Here is a 22,071-nt window from a genome sequence, read left to right on the forward strand (position 1 = left end):
TGAAAGACATCTTCATATGCTGAGATGATGCAATATAAGTGAGAAGTGGGAGAGATCACACACATTCCAAAGAACCAGCATGGCCTTGAAAGAGGCTGGAGGACATTGGCGTGAGTGGAAATAGCTCCTGAAGTTGAGATGCTAAGCCACCATAGAGAGGTCAGACTAGAGATGGTGAGACGGGTGACCCTTCATCTGAGAAAGGCTCTGAGGTGGGACTAATCTCTTCCCCACCCCTCCTACTTCTTCCCATCCAGGACTAGTGAAGCCATAGCAAGTCAGGGGACAAGAGAGGAGGTAGGGGCTTTGTCCTGATGATTCTGATAAGTGGTCTCCAGAGAGGCCCAAGAGAGTCATGGTAGCCCATCTTGAGGCAGCATGAGCTTTCCCCAATATGCGGAAGGACTAGTCCATCTTGAGATAGCCTTTTAAAATAAAGGGAAACGGTGATCCTCTTACCTGCGGGACCGTGGCCTGGGCTCCAGTTCACAACGCTTCAGTGATGAAGTAGGCAGCTCCCAGGGCCCCCAGAACCACAGCAATAGTTCCGAGAGCTTGAAGAACGTAGGTTACGGGGAGTGTAGTATTTCCTTGAAGGTTTTCTAACAAAGCAAAGCAGAGAGGAAGGGTTGGGGAGGAAGGCTTTAGTGTCTGTGTGCTGGAAGGCCACAGTGGGATATACAGGGTCCCCTCCTGATCTCCACCTCCTAAAGGGACACACTGCCCCCACCCCCTTCCAACAGAGCTTCCAACAAGACCCTGGGGCAGGAGGCTCAGTCAGCCTGTGACTGATGCCTAGAGGGTAACAGGGTACAAGGGTGGTCCAGATCATGATGTGCCAGACCTCGGACCAGACACCTCCCATTCAGTGTCCTCTTTAAGCTTCACAACAACTCTCTGAGGCATTTTAGAGGAAATAACATTAGTTACACTCACTACAAAGAGCGGGCAGCAAGAGAGTGAATTAGTAAATGCAAGGAAGCCATTCAGAAGATGAGGATTCCAGTTTGATAGAAAACTGACTGAAAGAGAGCTTCTTGTCTAACATAAATGCCCATTTTAAGTCCTCTGAGAAGGAAAAGACTGCAGAAGCAGGGGCTCACATGGAAAAAGTCTTTCCCAAGTCTGAACTGTGTTTTGACTTTCCCTATAGCTTAGAATGCCCCTCCTTTCCATCTTAAGCCATAGAGGGATCCTAGGACACTTTTGGAGTTGGCTCACACACTGGGCACTCAATGCTGTGGACCCTGACATGGTTCTGCCTTACTCTGAAACTCCCAGAAGCCCTCCCTTACCACGTACTACCTGTTCTGTGCACAGGTCTTTAAATGCACATGTCTTAAGCAAGCTCCACAGGCTGAGCACATCGGAAGGTGAAGACTTTGTTTAGGTGTCCCTCACAGCATCTAGCTTCCTACCAGAGGAAGATTTGGCTTTTCACCCATGGGAACCCACAGCGCCACCTGGCAGCAGACAGACTGAAGGGACAGATACACTGTGTGCGTGAGTCATGGACTCTTCCTGGGTGGCACTCACTAGACGCTATCTCTGACTGTATGCGTGCTCTCCTCCCCAGACCAGCCCAGCCTCTGTGTTTTTGTTTTTGTTTTTTAATTCTGCAAGAGAGGGAGCTGGAAAGGATAGGAGAAGAGGAGAATGAGAGAATAGGTTGTGCTCCTGACATAAGATATGAGATCTCCAAGTGGAAGGACCTAAGTGTAAGGTCCTGAGTACAACCGGGCTGCTCCTTTCAGTAGAGGCCCCTCTCCCAGCCCCCACACATGACCCAGCAGTCCTGCAAGAATGACAGCATCTTCAGTCTGTTCTTCACATGGACGGGGACCTTCTCATGAATGACGGTGGCTAGGTGACATTTCTTCTGGTGGTTTTGGGAAAGAGCAGGACAGAGACTGTGTTATGAGATAATGGAGGAAGAGGCTGCTACTAACAGACCAGTCTGGAAAACATGGGCCTTGTGGAGACTTCCCGTAACAGCATGGCTACTCTAAATGGGGCAGGTTTTACTATTATTAGAAGGGGCCACTGAGTTATGATCATTTATCAATGAGCTCCAGGGATAATTAATATATGGGTTAATAAATAGATCCTCCCTGTGTATGATATTGGTCGAAAAAGTAAGTGAATGGCCAACCAGTGAGTAACCACAAAGTTCCTGAGTGACATGGAGTTTGCAATGGGCTAGGTGGGATGGTGTTCTCAGGAAAAAAGGCTTGTGTGGAAAAAGGAGGAAAAGCACCACCAGAGGCTGCCTGCCAAAGCAGATGACTTGGTTATTTAAAGAGGAAGGCTTTGGTTTTGAAAGGCCCATGATGTTTGGAGGAATTTACACTGATTGCTAACAAGATCAGAGTAAAGAGCCTGGCCCGGGAGCTATACAACCAAGGCTTTAACCCACCCACCCACTCGGGAACCTGTAGAAGGTGAGAAGGTTTGAAGAGTCTCTCCCTGGCATAGCTGGGCAGTCTCGAGGCAGAAGGACATCGAAGATGCGGCTGTGGCACAGCCCCAAACGTCGCCAGCAAGTAGAGCTGCCAGGGCAGGCTGAACAGGAGCAGGAGGGTGGAGCCACATAGGTCAGAGGCACTGCCGGACAGAGAAGGAGAGAGATGAGGGCTGCACCTGGCTCCTGGGGGTGGGACACAGTCTCTCGGACTATTCTAGAAGTCACATGTGGCAGCTGCAGGGGTTTCAAGGGAAACCCTAGGCTTTTTAAAGACATTGTCAAAGATGTGAGATTGAATGACTTATAGAAGGCAGCCAACGACCTAAAAGAAGGCTCATCCACAGTGCCACCCCTTCCCAAACACAAGGGGGGACCAGCTGCTTGGAGGAGTAAGCAGGTTACCCACTGGTGTTACTTGGGAAGAATGAATGAAGAGACAACTGCTTACACAGGATGGTGCTTCTCATCATTATCCATGTCTAATGATTGCAATCCTGAGGCATGGCATGCTGCTGACTTCATTTTTTTTTTTTTTAACATGAGGAAGCTGAGGATCAAAGACTGTACAGCAAGTGCATTACAGAAGTGGACCTAGGCTCAAGATCTCTAACTTTTAGGCCAGTGAAAAGCCTTCGTACAGAACTGGTAGGAAGTGATGCAAGCAGGCCCAGCCCATGAGAGGCTGCAGTCCTGGACTTGGTGTGCCATGTTCCATTTATGTAGTGGGTACCAGCTCATCCAAAAAACAAACACCACACTCGCTTTATTCTTACAGAAACACTTCCCTAATACTCCCATTTCTGTGCTCTTCTGGGACATGACTTAGCAGACTTGGGAGATGGTACCCTTTGTTTCTGGGCAAGCTGACGTTTTAGTGGATAATTCCAACTGGGTTTGACAAGGGCTTCATTCATAAGCTCTATGAAGCTGGTTGGTCAATCAGTAAGCTTGGTGTACTTATTGCTTAGACTATCTATAAAATACATGATTTCCTCAGACAGGAGAAAACAAGAATTCTATAAGCAACACTTTTGTTTTTAGCTTGAAAAGTTGCCACTGATATGTAATTCTCACTGTCCTTAAAGTTACTGTTAGTGTGTTAGTGGCTTTAGGACGTTTATAAAGTTGTGTGACCAGCTTTGAAACACTTCCATCTCCTGAAAGAGAAACCTCATTCCAACACCAGACACCTCCATTTCTCTCTTTCCCATCCCTGGCAATTTATTAATCTACTTTGGGCATTTTGCATAAATGAAATCATACATATGTCAATTCCTAGGGGGATTGGCTTCTTTTTTTTTTTTTTTTTTTTTTTTTACATAAAATTTATTTTTGGTTCAGTTTTAAGCACAACACTTCCTGCTCACATATGGATATAGGGGGATTGGCTTCTTTAGACTGATATGTTTAAGGTTCATCTCATCTGTGTTGTAACAATTATCAATAAACCATGTCTTTTTTTTTTTTTTTTTCACTGACAAGTAGTATTTCAGTGTATTCTGGTACACATTCATCACCTGGTAGACACTGGGTTGTTTCCAGTTTTTAATTATTGTGAACAGTGCTGTTAGGGTAGTCACACATAGGTTTCTGCATGAATGTGTTTTTAATTCTGTACTCAGAAATGGAATGGGTCAGTTGGTAACGATGTTTTGCTGAGAAACTTCCAGGTTATTTTCCACAGTAGCCACCCCACTTTACATCCTACTAACAGTGTATATCCTAAATTCTAAATCTCAAATCTCCACCTTATTATTGTCCTTTTTAATGACAGTCACTCTAATGAAGGACTAGTATTGCCTTGAGCCACAATATTTTGTATTAAGACATGTTGGTTTTATTATTATTATTTTGTTTTTTCCAGACAGGGTTTCTCTGTGTAGCTTTGACTGTCATGGACTCATTTTCTAGACCAGTCTGGTCTCAAACTCTCAGTGATCTGCATGTCTCTGCCTCCCTGAGTGCTGGGATTAAAGGCGAGTGTCATCACGCCTGGCTAAATCTAGGTTTTAGAAAGTGACATCATAAATTTGAAAGTCTTCAGCCCATATTTCCAATCTTCCTTCTCGCTCTTTCTCAGAGGAAAAGGATTCCTTGAGAAAGCAACATGAGGTGCCCACTATAACATCAACAAACAAGAAGGCAAATCTTGTCAGCCTGACTGGATTAGACAATGCCAAGATTATCAACAAAGCACACCTCTGGGAGTGTCTATTAAGGTCTTTCTGGAGAAAGAGTAATTCTGTGGAGGCTCTGATCAAATAGATGGGTCTGATCCTATTTTAGTATCTTCTATGGGAAAGGATGACAATTTCTCAGAAATTGTCTCAGGAATACAGGATGCCTGTTTGGAACACATACCAACAATTGCAGTATTATTTGTGGTTTATCTGAAGTTAGGATTAAGCCAGGAATCCTGTATTTGATCTAGCTATCCTCCCTGTGAATCCAAGGTCAGACCTCTTGGAACCACATGGGGGGGGGGGAACAACCTTCCCATTTTTCACCTGACAAACAGAAAACCCCAAATTCTCTCATGAACTGTCACACAGCCATCCCCAACCCATCTCCCTGGAATAGTCTTTGGAGTAGTCGGACCTCTCATGAGAATAGCTGGATAAAAAGTAGCCACAAGGCATGGGACTGCTTCCTGTCTTCTAAACCGTATTTTGCTGTTAATTTCTGAACAGTTGCTGACTGACTCCTAATGAGATAGTCTCCCATAAACGGAACATATCCAAGGCTGTTTCCAGCGAGACCTGGGATGGTTTGGAATGACAAAACCCGGAAATCCTGGTCTCGCGGAAAACTCTCGCCCCTCCACACTTCGTAAACATGGCGGCAGCCAGCATGCTGACCGTACACCATCACCGTACAGGAACCTGCCCCTGGCTCTGGGACTCTATCGGCCAGAAGGCTAGAGCTGCAGAGGCAGGAAGTCTGCCCACCTTCTTTCCTGCATGGAGGAGTGTCTTTGGATTCAGCCATTGAAGATAGCAAAAACGGAGATGGAGCATGGATTTCTGAAGCTGGGAAAACCTGTGTCGGCTGTTGTGAGGTAGGCTCGGGGTTAACTTGCGGAGGCAGGCTGAACTGGCAAGGCTGTGGCTGCAGTGGTGGCGGGATCGGCTCTGGACATGACAGCGGTGTTTCTGAGCTGGGCTGCTGTGAAGAGTCGGAGCTAGCCTGCCGTGAGATAGAATCCCTCCGGCGCCTGGACTCAGCCTTTTTCTTTTTTACCTTCTTCATGGTGGTCTTTTTAGAGTAAAACCGTGGAGCTACATGGAGCTGTAAATTTCCTGACTCCCTCTTTAAGGAGGTCGGCTCCCCTGTATAGATATGGCTCTGGGCTTTGACTAAAGAAAGGTTACCAGACAAGAGTCACCCATACCTCCTGTGAGGTCACAAAAGCCAGGCTGGCCCCTGTAGCTAGGGCTCTGGCACAGTCTTTCCTGTAGCATCTTTGCTCTTCCAGGGCTTCTTGCTTGAACAGGCAGGGGGCAGCAGCTGCCCTGTCCCTCCATGGCCTGATTAAGATAGTCTCTGGGCCTATGACAACTGGATCCCCATGATTCTGTGACCAGAGCACCCGTTTCAGACACTTTTCTGCTGCGTGTTCCTGGGTCCAAGTGAGCTACCTCTTAATTCAAAGACATTCTGGATGGGATTCTCAGCTCTGTTGCTGGTTTGCATATGTCCACCTCCAAACACAAACATTTATGGTTCCCATGTATGTAGTGTGCTTTAAGGGACCTTTTCTGAAGATTTGACTAATTTTAGCATTTACCTTCCATGGCCTCTTGCCTCCCATCATCTCTGAAACGTTTTCCCTCTTTCCTTGTGGGAAGAGAACGTGTGTGTGTGTGTGTGTGTGTGTGTGTGTGTGTGTGTGTGTGTGAACGTTTTAAGAACCCTTTGATTTTTTGGCCAAGAATTTGAGCAAGTTCTCAGAAAACTGAGAAATAATTTCTCAAACTCATTGGTGAAACAGACTTATTACCTCCCCCACACAATGGTTGGGTCAAACAGACGGTGACTCTTTCTAACTTGACAATGTGGCTTTCATTTTAGGATGGAAGAGTGAAAAGCATTTTGAAAATATAGCCTAAATGTCACACATCACAATAGAAAAATGTGCTCCCAGCAAGAGACGGAACTTCCTCCATGAGCTAGGTAAGCTGTAGAGGTAAGTACACCTGCCCTACCCAGAGTTCCAAAGCTGGAGGAGGGCGTGAGGCCACAGCGAGCGGGCAAGGGATAAGGTCAGGGAAAGCCAGCAAGCCAGAAAGGCTCCATGCCAGCCCCACACAAAGCCCAGACCGACGGCAGCAGTGAAGTGAGAGGATCTAGTTTCAAGCTTCTAGAGCCAGCGAAGACTTTACCTGTTAATTATTATCATTGGTGTTATTTTACCAAAAAGGATATTGAGGTTCAGAGAAGTTAAATTACAGAAATCCCCCACCTCCAGTTGATTGGTGGCATCCTTACAACTAAATTCCAGTTCTTTCTATATGACTCCAGTAGTCAGTGGGAGTCAGATTACATAGGCTTTGAAATTAATGAATTGAAAAAAAAAGCAAATTTAAAGTTGCTTACATGAGAAGATTGAAAAAAGGCATGGAGAATTGGAAGGAAAGCTCAGTGGGCTCAGGTTCTATCTGATTGTTTGGAGTAAGGAGGTCCAGTGGGCAGGTGACTCTACAAGAAGTTGGCTGTTTCCTGAGGTCAAGAGGGATGGACCAATTGAAGGGATGCCGTTTAGAATCAGAGAAGCTGGAAGTCAGCACGAGGTTCATCTTGCCTAAATTGCCTTTTCAGCTGTTGATCAAGACATTGATTGAGGAGCTTAACCTGGCTTAAATCAGTTTCTCAGGTTCAGCCCTCACTGTGGGCTGGATGTCTCCCAGGAGAGGCTGTGATGTGTGTTATAAGAAGCCCTTCAGCCTCTCTGGCCAGCACCCCCATCACGATAATGGAAAAGACCTCAAGGTGTGGTTACATATCCCCAGAACTTCAAGAAGGTGTTAACATTGTTTCTGGTCGAAAACAACTGATTTAAATGAGTCCAGTGTGGGTGGGGACATATATGGGTAGAATTTTTTAATAGCCACGAAATAGTTATTCCATTTCACCTAAAGAGAGGCAACAGGGCACGGGGACACACAGATGTGTGCTCCTGAAAGAAGACAGTTGAGGAGCATTTTTCCCATTGAGGAGAAAATATGTGGAGCAGGGAGGGAGAAGTCCTCATGGGTGTTCCGCAGCAAGAACCTGGTCCCTCAACATTGCTGCCATAGTTTACTTAACTTTAGGATTACTTCTTGCTTTGTCTTAGCTTTCACTCCCCACCCCCTAGATCCGGGCAAGGAGAGCCAGCAGCTTTTATGCAAGCTGCCCGAGAAGAGAGTGAAAGCAGTAGGATGGTGTCCATGGAACAGCTGCAGGCAGAGTCGGGGAAGTTTTCTTACTAAGGGGCTGTTGCCAAAGATGGACTAGATTCTTGTAGTCCCTAGAGGAGTATCACCACTGGAATGAGCCCATCAGTGTGGGCTTTCTTAGCCAGGAGCACCAGTGAAACTGTACTCAGCTTTTTAGGAGAAGAATGAGTTTAAAGGGTCGGAGGATGGTGAGGACAAGGTGTGGAATGTGATAATACCATTCCCCCATCAGCGATCCTTGAGACCCCAGAGTGGGTGTGTCACCATTTATCCCGAAGCTAGCCTCTTTCTGCCGAATCTGGCATCAAGCAGTCTTTCATCCTTGAGTGTCACCCGGGAGGGTAACGGGTCTGATGAGAGGGAGTTTACTATGGTCACCAGCTGAAAGGCAGCAGAACCTCTGCAATGGGGCATCAAGGGGCCTGTGCTCAGGATGCTTCTGATGCTGTGCTGGAAGGGGCTTCTGGAAACAGAGTGCCGGAAGCTCGCGTTAAGAGCCTACTGCTCAAGGACCGTAGGCCACAAATCAGCCCCCAGGGCCACAAGAAAGAATATTAGGGGCTTTGAAGGGGGGAGGAACCCCAGACACCCCACCCCCAGTGGTAAACCAGTTAACTCTTGAAGTCCCAACCTTAGAGAGCTGCTGTGAAGAGGTGAAAGCCCTTAGCACAGTGACCGGCTCACATGAGGTTTCTTTTATTGTCACTTTTATCCCCTGGAGGAGTGTCCGACTAGGGAGTCCACTAAGGAACTTGAGAAGGGCATCCATCAGGGCATTTGGAGAGGAGGGGGTGAGCTGTTTTAGGTGCTACAATATTCCATCAGGACGCTATAAAAACGTGATTTCTCTTCAACTGTAGGCAGGGCAGGTAGAGGGGAGAGGTCGACCTCTGGGTTAATTCTCGAACACTTTCAGATTATCCCAGCCCCCTACATCTTGGGAAAAGGACGCTGGTTCATTACCCCAAACTTCTGGAGACGCCATCACACAGGGGCTGTGAATGTCGGGGATTTGCCCACTTCTCAAGGGAACAACAATCCCAGTTTCCACCCTCGGGCCCCTCACCATCCGTCTGGGTCTGGCGATCCACTAGGGGGGGCATGTGCGCTTGGCTGGCAGCGCGCTGGACGTCCAGGACACCCTGGGGGCGGCTGGGAGAGAACACTGCTGTGTGCACCTCGACTTCCGGGTTGTCTGAAGCAAAGACGCTGCACAGCAGGTCCTCCAGACGGCGGCGCGATTCGGCCTCCTCGCTCGGCCGCGGCTGCATCAGGATCCCGACGAGCGCGGCTGGCGGGCGGCGGTCCTGGACGCGCACCTGCTGCAGGAGCAGCTGAAGCCGCGGCAGCTGCGTGCCCAGCGCCGACGCGTGGCACAGCACCAGGAGCAGCTGCCTGCCGGGCTCCGAGCACAGCTCGGCGATCTCAGCCGCCGCGCCACCGGGCGAGTCCTTTTCGTCGAGACCCAAGAACTGCGGCCTCTCCGGCTCCTGCGTGCGGCTCCTGGACTTGGCGACCGGGGCTTCCGGGTTGTCGGCCAGGCTGTCAGCGGGGCGCTTGAGTCCCCGCCTGCAGCTGCTGGACGCACTCTGGCCGTCTGTTGCTTGGGTGTTGGAGAGCTCGCCGTTCAGGTCCTCTGGGGGCTGACCCGCAGAGTTCTGCAGGCTCGTGTAGCTCTCTTCTTGCTTCAAGACTTCTCTTACCAGCAGCATCCGGCCGCGGCCGAAGATAGCCTGGTTCAGGGTCTGCGCCTCCACCTTCTCCTCCTTCGGGGCCCTGGAGGGCTGCTCCTCAGGCCTCTGTTCCATGTCGGTCCCGCTCCCTTGTCCCAATGGGCTGGGGCCTCCGTCGGCCAAAGGAAAAACTGCCTTTCCCCGGAGCATGTCACAATACCCCTCGGCCTCACAGCCTCCCACCACAGGCAGTCAAAGGCCTCTACCCCACTATTCCTTGGGAATCTTCCAACACAGGGAGATGTTGGATGCTGGGGTAACACATGGTGTGTGTGTGTGTGTGTGTGTGTGTGTGTGTGTGTGTGTATGTGTGTGTAGTGAAGTCAAAGGGCACATCTTTCCAGACCGTAGGTGGACTTCCTTACCGCCAAAACCTTCAAGAAAAATGCAGACGTTTTAAAAACAGTGGACCAGCTGTGGTTTACACACGACACAACTAGAGACTGGGATTCTGGTAGTTGGATAACTTGCTCCTTTTGCTAATTTTCTTTTTAAAAATAAACCTTGTAGCCTGGTCGGCGGTGGCACACACCGTTTAATCCCAGTACTCCGAAGGCAGAGGAAAACAGATCTCCTTGAGTTCAAGGCCAGCCTGGTCTACAGAGTGAGTTTCAGGCCAGACCGGGCTATAAAGAGAAACCACATCTCCAAATTGCCAGAGGGGGCGGGGAGAGGAATTTCTGAAAATGTCTAAGTTTTTTTTTTTTTTTTTTTAATGTATAAATATAAACAAGCATGAAGGCAAGATGATAGTGAAAATCCCGAGTTGAAATCCTACTAAAATGTTCAAAGGGAGCCTCAGACAAAGCCAGAATGGGCTGTCTTGGCAGAACCAGACTGGACAGTGATGAATCTGTTCCCATCTTAGTCTCTGCTTTTGTCCAAAGAGACTCAGCTGCCCTCCAGCCAGACTGTTGGTGAGAACACCTCCAGAACCCCTTCAGCTAAAGCGAGCAAATCCCACCAGCAGGTCAGTGGCTGGCCTCTCCTTAGGGGGCTGGCTGAAGGAACGGCACAGTCCTGAGGGAGAGGGGAGGCTGAGCTTGCCATGGGCAGCAAGAAGGCTTACCTAGGTTTTGACCTTTGCTTTCTAATCCAGTTTATATGAAAATGCCCCAAATTGGGGAGGATCACCTAGGATCATAAGTCTCCGGCTCTCCAGATTGAGCTGCCTTGTCCCCTCCATAGCTGTTCATCAGCTCAACTCCAGTTGGAGCTGTCAGAGGTTGCTTGTACAGGTCTGTCACTGGGCACTGCCCTTCATCACTGAAGCCACATTGTCGCAGAGGGACAGAGAGATGGCAGGCCTACCAGACTCTGTGAGGTGGACAGATGAGCAGATGAAAGTCAGTTGGTCCCTAGAGCTCACAGGCCCTATCCTTTGAGGAAGGGGAGAGGGAGGCCTTGAAGTGGCATTAGAGACAAAAGCTCTGTTGTGACAGCTGGTGTTGGATAATGAATATTGGGGTTAATGGTTGGAACCTTTAGACTCCATGGTTGCATTAAAGTTGATGTAATAGATCCAAAGACACATAAGAAATGTGTCAGTGGTGCAGCCACTAATGTCAGTGGTGTGGCCCTTTGTCATCCTCAGTGGGAGAGGCTGGCCTCTTTCCTGCCTTCAGAGCTGCTGGTCCAGGGCACCCTAGCTCCTGGCTAGCAAGACGATGGGCAAGAAGGGAGAGAAAGGCAGTCTCCCTTTTGGTTCAAGACTTGGAAGGCAGATGCATCCTTTCCATTCATTTTGCATGAGCAACCCAGGCTGGGAGGAAGTGAAAACTTCACCTGGCTGCTTAGACATCAGTTCCACCCTTGGTGACTTCTCTCACCCCTTGGGAGGGGGTGAACAAAAAAATCAACATCTGACAGGCTCCTTTGTTCTCTAAAAATTGCCCCTAAAAGAGTCTTCCTGTATGCTGGGTGTTTTAGATATCTCCTCTCTGTGGGGGACAGCTGCAGAGAGATCACCTTTTCAAGTTATGGCAGCAGAAAAAGCTCAGGGAGGTTATAGTCTTAGCTCACTCAGCAGGTGGTAGGTCTTGGATTTGGACGAAGGCAGGATTAGCTGAAAATGCCTTCTAAGAAATGGGGCTGACCCCATGTCACACAGGTTTCTGGAGGTTATACTGGGAAGGTCGAGGGGACTGGAAGAAGGGGATTCAGGAGAGATATACCTGACCAACCTCCCATGTGCTTTAGGTGTTTGGGTGGCAAAGTTTGGCCTCTTCATGCTTTTGAGGACACAACGTGTTGGAAAAGCTTATGTTCCATCCAAATGATGAAATCCTTTCTTTGGAAGAAAGGGAAAATAGCTCTTTTACTACATTAAGTTTGACTTCTATGTTTTAGAAAGTCAGTGAGGTCCTGCGTAGAAAAAAGGTTGAATTCAAAAATTCATAAGCTGGGGAGTGAGTGGTCCTGATCACATTTGAAGCAACTTGTGTGGTGCCTGGTGGACATATTTGGCATCCTGTGTGACATTTAACTTGGAAAAGAATTGTCCTTAACTAAAAAAAAAAAAAAAGAAAATTGTATTTACATGTATGTGTGTACCTGCTCATCTGTATGTGTGCCATCTGCATGCAGTACCTGTGGAGTCCAGAAGAGGGCACTGGAACTAGAGTTAGAGGTGTTTGTGAGTTGCTGGATGTAGTTGGGAATTGAACCTGGGTCCTCTGCAAGAGCAGCCAGTGTTCTTAACTATGGAACCATCTCTCCAGCCCTGAGAAAGGATTTACTTGATAATAGTCTGATATTTTTGAACTAAGGGAAATTGAGTAATGTTATGACTAATTTTTACTAATCATTTCTGAATTATTTCAAATAACAAAGATATACTTGGCTATATTAAAAACAAAAGACATTGTAGTTTGTGTTCTTTGCTTGGATAAGTAATCTCAGGGGGGAGGCCACCCGCCTGTACTATAAGGACATGCTCGCAGCCCCATGGAGAGGTCCACATGGCAAGAGACTGAGGCTTCCTATTGGCACCTGTTAAAGGTGCCATCTTGGAATTGCCAGCCCCAGTCAGCTTTAAATGACTGGAGTCTATATAATCTTGTCTGCAACTTTGGGAAAGACATCAACTGGAACCACTCACCTGAGCTGCAGTGTAGTTTCTGACCCAAATGTCAGAAATGACATTGTCTTCATCCATTAAGTTCTGAGGTGATTATACAGAGCAACAGATGACTATAATGCAATCACTATTCCTTATCTACACTCACTGTAGGAACTTCATCCAGTCTGTTGGAGGTTTCATTACTGCCATAGTTCTACAGTAGGCAACCTGTTAGCCCCTCACGGATGCCCTCATTCTAACCTATGATGAACATGTTAGGTTACCCAAGGAAGGGGATGAAAAGTTACACATGGATTTAGAATAGATTATTCTGAATTTCCCAGGCTGTGTCTATTCTAATCCCCAAGATTCTCAGAGGGGAGGAAGGGGTCAATGGATTATCTAGGAGAGTCAGAACCTTGGCTTTGAAGATAACTGGTGGAGAGCCTAAGTACTAGCTAGAGTAGCCTTTAGAAGTTGGAAAGGTAGGGGAAATGGGCTCTCCAGCCTCCAGAAGGAGCTCAGGGAGAAAGTGCAACCATCAGAACTGGGAGACAGCAGAGATGCGTTGGTTTAAGCCTATGCAACTGTGGTGTGTTCTAGGATGGGAACACAAAATCTTATAACCAGAAAATGGCAGAGCAAGGAGCCAAGTTCGGTATGTCTGACCCAAACCCTCTTTCTCTACACGGAGATCCCAAACTTTCTCTTATCCCCCACCCTGATCCCACCACCTCAAATATGGGAGAGTCTCACTGTTTCTGGGTGATGTATACATTTTACACGAATTGGTGTTTTTCCTGAATATGTCTGTGTGAGGGTGTTGGCTGCACGGGAGCTGGAGTTAGTTCTGAGCTGCCATGTGGGTTCTGGGAATTGAACCCTGGTCCTCTGAAAGATCAGCCAGTGCTTTTAACTGCTGAGGCAGCTCTCCAGGTTCCTAGGGGAATGCTTGTAATGTATAAGGAATTTGAGCATATCTCATAAAAATATAACATCTTGATGGGCACAAGAAGTTTTCCACTGGAGACTGTCATCTAGTCGGGGGAGAGACTGGACCCCACCATGATCACCATGGTTACCACTCCTCCTGTGTCACAATCAAGGAAGTGTGACTGAGCAGTTCCAGGTAACGGGTAAGATGATGGAACTGGAGCCTGGGACTCCCACAGTCTGAGTCCTGAGACCAGGGCATCAGTCTATCGACAGCCCCACATCTGCTTATCTGTTTTGTCCAGCTGAGGCTGGTGCATCCTCAGGAGTGTCAGCAAGGAGCAGGGGCATTCCTGGAGATAGGCATCCCTGCGAAGGAACAGAAAAGGACTCTTGGGCTGGGGATAAAAGAAGAGCTAGTGTGCTAGAGTCATCTTCAGATATCAAAAAGTCCAGGTCATAAAAAAATCAAAACAAACAAAAACTAAGACAACAAAAACACTGGAGTAAGCTAGGCATGGTGGTACATGCCTTTAGTCCCAGTAGAGGCAGAGGTAGGTTGGTCTCTGAGTCTGAGGCCAGTTTGGTCTACAGAGCGAGTTCTAGAACAGCCAGAATTTTTTGAGGTCCTGTCTCAAAAAACAAACACTCCAAAACATTGAAGGTGGGGAGATGTTTATGGCAGGCTGCTAGGTAGAAAAATTAAGTTGCTGAAAAGTTTGCCTAATGAGCACCACTCTCTTCTTTTCATAAAAAAACGTATATATCCAGAAACAGAGAACTATGTTTAGGGTATAGAGTCAGATTTGGCAAACACAAAAAGCACCTAAATTTGAATTTCATATCAGTTATAATTTCCCCATGCAATTGTTCTTTATGGGAGTCAAATCAAAATTTAACTGGAAGCCCTGAATATTTGGCAAATTGATAAGGGATTTTCTTTCTGTTTGCCTGTGTTTTGAAGAAATAAATGTATGGTACTTTAATTTTTAGAACTTGTAATATACATAATACAGAAATTGTACATATTTCTCGAGTAATTTGAAGCACATTACTTTTGAAAAAGAAAAGAGAAAGGACCTCAAGTTCTATCTTGCGTAGGAGGAATAAGAGGTTATGTCTTCTGCCCAGTTAGAGAAACCAAAAGCCGGCCTGCAGCTCTGGCCTGGGTGCGCCAGAGACTTCTACCACCAGGGGGCACTGCATGGCTGCAGGTCTGTGGACCAGAGACGCTGTCGCCTGCCTCTGATCTAGGGCTCCCCCTCCACCCACCCCGCCACACCGAGGAGTCCTCAGTGGGCGAAGAAGTGAGATACCAGAGGAGCTGGACACAAAGCTGGAACTCTCCTCAAAGCTTGTTCTTCGCTGCTTTCCCCTTCAAAGCTTCAGGACCGCTATGGCCGGAGGAGTGCGTGGGGTTGAAACCATTGCCCAGGGGTCCCATTCCTTCGAGTCCCCCTTCTCTGCTTAATTACTCCTGGGGACCCAGTTCCAGTCCTCAGCAAAGAACCCTCAGCTCTCAACTGACTCCAAAGATTGAAGGAATGGTGATGTTTGCCTTCAGGGAAGAGAAGAGGGACCCCAGGTAGAGAGAGCAGCAAAGTGGGTGTGGAAGGACAAAGACGTTGTAACTTTCCTATGCAGCTTCCTTGAGCTGTACAGGAAAAACATTCAGTGGATGTTTTTAATTCATCCAAAACTTGGAGGCCCTCTCTGAGGGAGGCTTTGAGAATGAATCAAGTTCCTGTCTTCCCTGAGGCGTAAGAGGGAAGCAGCATTAGAGGGTGGGCCATACTGTAATTTCCGATGCTGCTGAGTTCTAGAAGAAAGGAGGGCAAGGTAGGTCTCCCATTTCTCAACTATTATCCACCCTTCTTAGGGCACTGATGCCTGCAGGGAGAGAGAGGCCAGGTGTTGGCAGGGAGGTCTATTCCAAAGCACAGACTACAGCCCTGGGCTGCTTCGGGGGAGGGGGCTGTAAGGGTTGTGGGAGATGAGGCTGGAGATGGAGAAGACCGAAGTATGATATAGAGCCAGGGATACTCAGAGTGAAAGAATCCCTGTGGCTGGGAGGACAGCCGCCCAGGAAGGAAGAGCCGTGTTCTTAGGACCTTTCAGTCAGGCAGGGAAGAGCCCTCAGCCTGGAAGCAGGGAAGATTAGAAGGGCAAAAGAGGTGATTTAAGCTCCGTGTTAACTTTTTACCAGCAATTCCTTTTGTGCAAAGGGATTGGGTGATCTCTGAATGAATCCCTTGGAATAGTAAAGCTGTAGGTGTGGGCATCGCCTTGGTCCCTTTTCTTTACTGGGTGACTTCTGGCAGCACTTCTCTGCCATACTTGGTGACCCACTCAGTCATAAGGGGCTCACCTATCCTTGAGAAGCTGGGCCCAGCTTGGCTCATCCACAGACATGACGTGCTGCAAATTCCTCCTCACCACGTGGCAAAGCTAACTACAGAATCCTGGTGTGGAGGGGGAAAAGAGAAAGATCTTGGTAGCACATTCCTTTCTTGCCACTTTTCACCCATGCTTTGATCTGCCCGGGGCACAGGAGCCCTACCTGGAATGTGGGGTGGCTAGTGGGTTTTTTTCTGGAGCATGGAGGTGTTGACACTGTAAGCTTTACAGGCTGATTTGGGCCACAGCCGTGTTAGCTTGAACTACTGGACTATTGTGACTCTTACTCCATTCGTAGGCACCAGGGACAGAATGGGAACAAAAACCATCACTTGGCAGCTCAGGAAACATTGCCAAGGGATCATTTGCATAAGGCTGGTCGGTCAAGAAATACCAATGTCAGAAGCCATAAGTTGCACAAAAGGCAAGACATTTGGGTTCTGGGTTAAAGAGCAAAGAACTTCAGTGCAGGGGGTGTGGGAACAGCCATTGAAGAGAGGATCATTTGCATAGATGGAGTCCACCAGCATTTCCCAGAATGCTTTTCGTTTTCTTCAGTGGTGAGAACTTGCGGCAGGGATGGGTTTCTCAAGTGTACTTCCAGAATGAGTGGCCCTTGCCACAAGACGCCATCACCAAGTCAGAAAGCAAGCCAGCTTAACCACTGCCTCCCATCCCCGATGGTCTGATAACACAATCTCGTGTTGTCCAAGTTATAATTCTTGGAAAGGTGACCTTATTTGGAAACAGGGTCTGTGCAAATATCAGAAAGACCCCATGAGGAAATGATTCACTGGACCACTATCTGGAGGAGCCCCCAATCCAATGAGATGTGTCCTTCTAAAGACGTTCAGAGGAGAGAGAGACAGAGGAAGAGATGTAGGCAAAGACAGAGATTAGAATGTTACAAGCCAAGCTCGCTGGAAGCCATCAGCTGAAAGAGAGAAGACCAGCCTGTTCTCTAGAGCTCTGGAGGGGGTGGCCCTGCTGACACCTTCATTTTGAGGTTCTAGTCTTCATTTGAGATTAAAGTTTTTGTTTTAAGTTACTAAGTTTGTGGTCTTGGTGCAAAAGCGCCACGTTATGTGATTCCTGGGTGCTTGCTCCACACTCCCTCACCCCTCACCTTTCTTCCATGTGTGCTCTGCTACCCCACTCCTCTGGAGTTTCCATCTGGAAGGGAGACTCTCTCCCACTGATGCACTTTACAGACAACACATTTCATGCATCAAGAATTTCTTAGTTCTGGAATAATGCAGATGTATGCAGGCAAAACACCCATATACATACATAAATAAATCTGTAAAAAAAAAGACAAGTTCCTGCCTTACAGAGCTTTTTCTATGGCCACCAATCCATGAGCAGCTCACATACCCATAGAAAAGCGTGAGCTTCTCCAGTGTGTGTTCAGCAGCCTGTGTGGCATCTTTTTCTTCTAGAACTTCCTAAAGAAGGCCACCGTCATCTGGTCAGCTTTATAAGCTGGAACCCTGAGAGTGTTCCTCAAAACTTTTCTTATCATTCCCCAAACCTACCTAACACACACACACACACACACCAAAAACAAAACAAACAAACAAACCTTGGAGACTATTTTCCTGTTTGTATTTGTTTATTTTTTTCTTGCTATGACAAAAATACTTGAGGCCAGTATCACTAAATATCAGCTGGCTGATACTTATTGAAGAAAGTCAGTTTACTTTATAGTTCCGTAGATTCAGGAGTGCAGCAACGACGTGTACTCAGCTCTGGTGATGTCCTCTGGCTACATCATAATGTGGCTGATGGTATCGTGCTGGACTCATGTGCAAAAGGAAGCAGTCACATGTTGAGTTCAGGAAATTCAGAAGCCAGGTTTACTCTCTGACAACAATTCTCTCTTTCATGCCAGGTGGTGGCGGCGAATGGCTTTAATCCCAGAACTCAGCAGGCAGAGGCAGGTGATCAAACTCATGATCCTTGAGTTTGAGGCCAGCCATGTCTACAGGTTGAGTTCCAGGACAGCCAGGGCTACACAGAGAAATTCTGTCTAGAAAAAAAAAAAAAAATCAAAACAACAACAAAAAACAACCAATACCAATACCCCTTCCCCAAACAAACAAAAACGCAATTCACTCTCGCAGGACTAACCAGCACCCCTCAAGAACTGTATGAAATCTCCCACAATCAATCTTCCAAGAGGCCCGTCCTGAGAAAGGCCCCATTCTCTCCTACTACTGCCAGGAAGACAGAGCTTCTAACACATTGGCCTTTGGAGGTCTCCCAAAACTCATATTCAAACCTGAGCACTGCCTGTCACTCAAATGTCAGCTCAGATAGCTCCTCCCATTGCCATCTCTGATGGGCCCTCCCTTTCCCTCTTCGTTCTGAGTCTTGTTAATCGTTCTGTGAGAGCAGAGACCATGGTTCCTTGTTCTCCCATTGGTCCAAACTGCCTGGGCGTTGTTGGTGCTGCAGGAATACTGGTCAGATAATCGGATAAATAGCTGAATGGATGTTATTTTAACTTTTAAAAAGTAGTGCCTGTGCGCATGCGCCTGTGTCGTAGTGAACACGTGGAGGCGAGAGGACAACTTCGTAGAGTCAGGTCTCTCCTTCTACCTTTATGTAAGTTCCAGGGTTGAACTGGTGTCACCAGGCTTACACAGCATGTGCCTTTACCTGCTGAGCATTTCATGAGCCGTGGATGCTATTTGGAGGCACAGCGATGTTGTGAAGTGGAGGAGGTTTCCTTTACAGAGTCCAGGGGCCACCTAGGAACAGGTGTCCTAGACCAGAGAGAGCACTGGGCTGAGAGCCGCCAGGGGCTTCAGAGGCCCAGAACTAGGCACTCAGGGGTCAGTGTCCACATGGGTTAGGGATTTTGCCAGGTGCTAAACTGGAGGTAGGGGTGGGAAGAGGTTCAACGAAGCTGAAAGGCAGACTTTCCCCTTTTCAGGGCAACTGCAAACGGAGGATGAGGCTGCTGTAATAGAGCCAGGCTAACCTCCATGGTGGCAGGTGCCTTGCGTCTGGCCGCTAGCTCTCTTACAGCATTCTCTGTGTGCTTTGCCATTCCACCTCCCCCCAGAACTTCTGAAAATTTGGAGCATATAGATTTGAAAGAAGAGTACAAGGATTTACTGATCAATCTGTTAATGTATTGCCATTTTTTCTCTTTCTCTCCATCCCCTCCCTTCCTGTCTCCTCCTTTCCCCTCTCCTCCCTTCCCCATCCTTTCTCTTCTCGCTCTCTCTCTAAATATTTTTATTTTGCTAAACAATTTGCAGTCAAACTGCTAGCATCTTGATACAACATCTCCTAATAAGGTCACCCTGCCAATGGAACCACAGTGCTGTGATCGAAGCCTTAGCAGCACACAGCACAAAATCTGCATTTGGGGCTCTGTAGATGTCCCCCAGATGACTTTTACAGGGAGAATGTTTCTTCCCTAACCCAGAATGCAGTAAAGATTCATGTGTGTTGTTTAGTCACTGTGTCTTTAATCTACAATAGATCTTTCCTTGTCTTTTTGTCATTACCGTTTCTTGTTTGTTTTTGTGGCGTTACCTTTTTTGGAAGAGTCAGCTCTGGCCGTGCCTTTATTAACATAATCATTCACTCAAAATTTGGGTTCAGTGATTCATGCATTACATCAGACGGAGATCAAATAATGCCAGGTATGCCGCTGATACACGAACGTGCTCACCAGGCCTCTCTCCATTTTTGTCTGTAATCAGGAGTTTGTGGGACCCTCACATGGTGAAAGAGGGTCAGTGGGGTGCCAGGCTCACCCAGTAACTGATGGTGCTTGCTTGGAGAAAATACTGGGGGCTGCAGGATGGTGTTTTTAAAGTCTGTTTCTCTTACACCTACTAGTTATTTTGTTTCTGCAAGAATTCCAATAAAAAAAAATTAATTTGGGGAGGTGGGGGGTGGGCTGCTCTTGCTGTTCTTGCGAAGAACCTGGGGTTTGTTGACAGAACCTGAGTGGTAGTTCAGAACCATCTGTAACGTCAGTGCCAGGGGATTAGATGCCTTGTTTTGCCTTGAGTATACTGGGCACGTGTGTAGTAGCGGCCGGTTACCCTTGTTTTTATTTTCCAATTGTCCCATCTTTGAGCAGCCTGAAGTCAGTTTCTGAATTTGCTTGGCAAGATCACATTTATCTTTTGAGTCCCGCCTCTCTTTCTGATCAGACATGGTATTCTAGGCTTGTGAGACAGGTTCTTAGCCCCAAACCTGTTTCAAGGAGCCCTTGCTCCTGGGGTAGTGAGTTGTGGAGGAGTTATGGGCACCAGTGCCCACTGTGTAACCAGTGGTTACTGGCTTGTCGGAGCCTCTGTGTCCTTCAGTGGACAGAACCAGGAAGCTCTTCTGCTTTTAATCATGAGGCAAACTGGTCTCTCCATCTCAGATGCAATATTGTAGGGTTTTTCTTTAACTTTTACTTAATTGCTAGTGTCCTCTATTCTTTTCCAGTAAAGAGCATGTGTGTATGTTTGTTTTAGACTATATCGTGCAGGGAGGGAAGAGTTTCAGAATGATAAGGCCAGAATCAGTAAATGTACTCAGTACCAGATTGTCTCAGAACAAACTCATTGTGTGCAGGCAGAGGACTTCAGTTGATTCCTGGCTCTGTATGGTTTTCAGTTGAGTGTAATATCAGATTGGTTTGTGTCGTCTGTTTGTATTACTCTACCCTTTCAAATTTCAGGCTTTAGCTTTTGAATATGCTAAACATATATTTATGTTGTATAATATATAACAAGGAACATATGTGTGTGTGTGTGTGTGTGTGCGTGTGTGTGTTTCTGAAGTGAAGCTGAGACAGTGTACAAGCCTTCATGGCCCTGCCTTCTCTCCCCCTGCCAGTTTCTCTTTTGTATATGTGTACTTCTCTTCACATAACCGACACCCACACACTCTGATTTTTCTCTTTTCAGTATCGAGTTCAGTATTTCTTTCTTTTTGCTTCTTACCCTAAACTATATTATCTACTGACAGCTGCCTACTACTCACTTTTTTTCCCCTTCTTTTGCTAGAACACTCTTCCTTCACGTGGAACCCTTCTGTGGAATCTACCAATGCCGGGTACCTCAGAAGACCACGTGACATGCCTTGTTGCTGGGAATGGAGCTCCTTCTGGATCCTGTACATCCCCAGATCCTGAAGGTTATAAGAAAGAACAAGGACGAGGCTCAGAGTGGGAGTAAGGTCATCCTGCATCGAGCCCTTCCTGCCTGTCTATTAGGGCAAACAGGGCTTTGGAGGTATCTTTTGGGTGAGGGATTTTGACATTGGCGGATTATGAAATGCTACAAGCGGAGAGCTAATTTTTCTCTCTGTGTGGCAACTCACACCTGCAATCCCAGAAGACCGAGGCAGGAGGATCAGAAGCTCAGAGCCGCCTCTGGATATATCTCAAGAAAAATGATGGAAGTGAAGACAGGAGTGATGACTCAGCAGTTAAGAGCATTCCCAGCTCTTTCAGCGAGTTCTGTTTCCAGAATCTACATGGTGTTCCACTGCCCTCTGTAACTCCAGTTCCAGAGGATCTGACACCCTCTTCTGACCTCTTAGGGTACCGGGTACACATGTTGTGCACAGACATACATGCAGGCAAAACATCCATACACCTAAAAAACATATATATATACAAATATTAAATATACATATTTTTAAAAAGAGAGTGTATGTGCTTTAAAAATTGAGGCCAGCCAGGCACAGGGCATATTCCTGTAATCCCACACTCCTGCCCTCAAGGAATCAGAGGCAGGTGGATCTCTGTGTGTTCAAGGCCAGCCTGGTCGACAAAGTGAGTCCAGAACAGCTAAAGCTGTTATACAGATAACCCCTGTCTTGAAAAACCAAAAGAAAAAAAAAATTGAGGCCAAATTCATGCAACATAAAATGCACCATTTTTACTCTTTTAAAGTATGCATTCAGTAACTTTTAGGACATTCACTAGGTTATGCATGTATTAGCCATGGAAGCCTTATTCCCGATAATTGATCCCTTTCCACTTCCCCTTCCTCAGCCCTGGCAGCCATGGAGCTGACTTGT

General features: G+C 47.1%; 1 protein-coding gene across 1 annotated transcript; it reads right to left on the minus strand.

The window, feature by feature from the left end:
• Positions 1-496: 496 nt before the first annotated feature.
• Spata3 (spermatogenesis associated 3) lies at positions 497-5,713 on the minus strand. Its single transcript, XM_055616485.1, has 3 exons — positions 5,413-5,713; positions 2,433-2,604; positions 497-602 (listed from the first exon to the last, which is right to left on the minus strand). The coding sequence occupies exons 1-3, from the start codon at positions 5,711-5,713 to the stop codon at positions 497-499; spliced, it is 579 nt and encodes a 192-aa protein (XP_055472460.1).
• Positions 5,714-22,071: the final 16,358 nt, after the last annotated feature.

Source organism: Psammomys obesus, unplaced genomic scaffold (assembly GCF_907164565.1).
Source record: "Psammomys obesus unplaced genomic scaffold, mPsaObe1.curated_primary_1811, whole genome shotgun sequence".
In the NCBI taxonomy this organism is placed as follows: domain Eukaryota; kingdom Metazoa; phylum Chordata; class Mammalia; order Rodentia; family Muridae; genus Psammomys; species Psammomys obesus.

Excerpts from the sequence above, each read along its gene's own strand:
- Spata3 (XM_055616485.1), bottom strand. The coding sequence starts at position 5,713 with ATGAAGAAGGTAAAAAAGAAAAAGGCTGAGTCCAGGCGCCGGAGGGAT. Across the intron at positions 2,605-5,412 it reads TCCTCCATGCAGGAAAGAAG|TGCCTCTGACCTATGTGGCT; the intron begins GTGGGCAGACTT and ends TCTGTCCGGCAG. Across the intron at positions 603-2,432 it reads AACCTTCTCACCTTCTACAG|AAAACCTTCAAGGAAATACT; the intron begins GTTCCCGAGTGG and ends TTGCTTTGTTAG.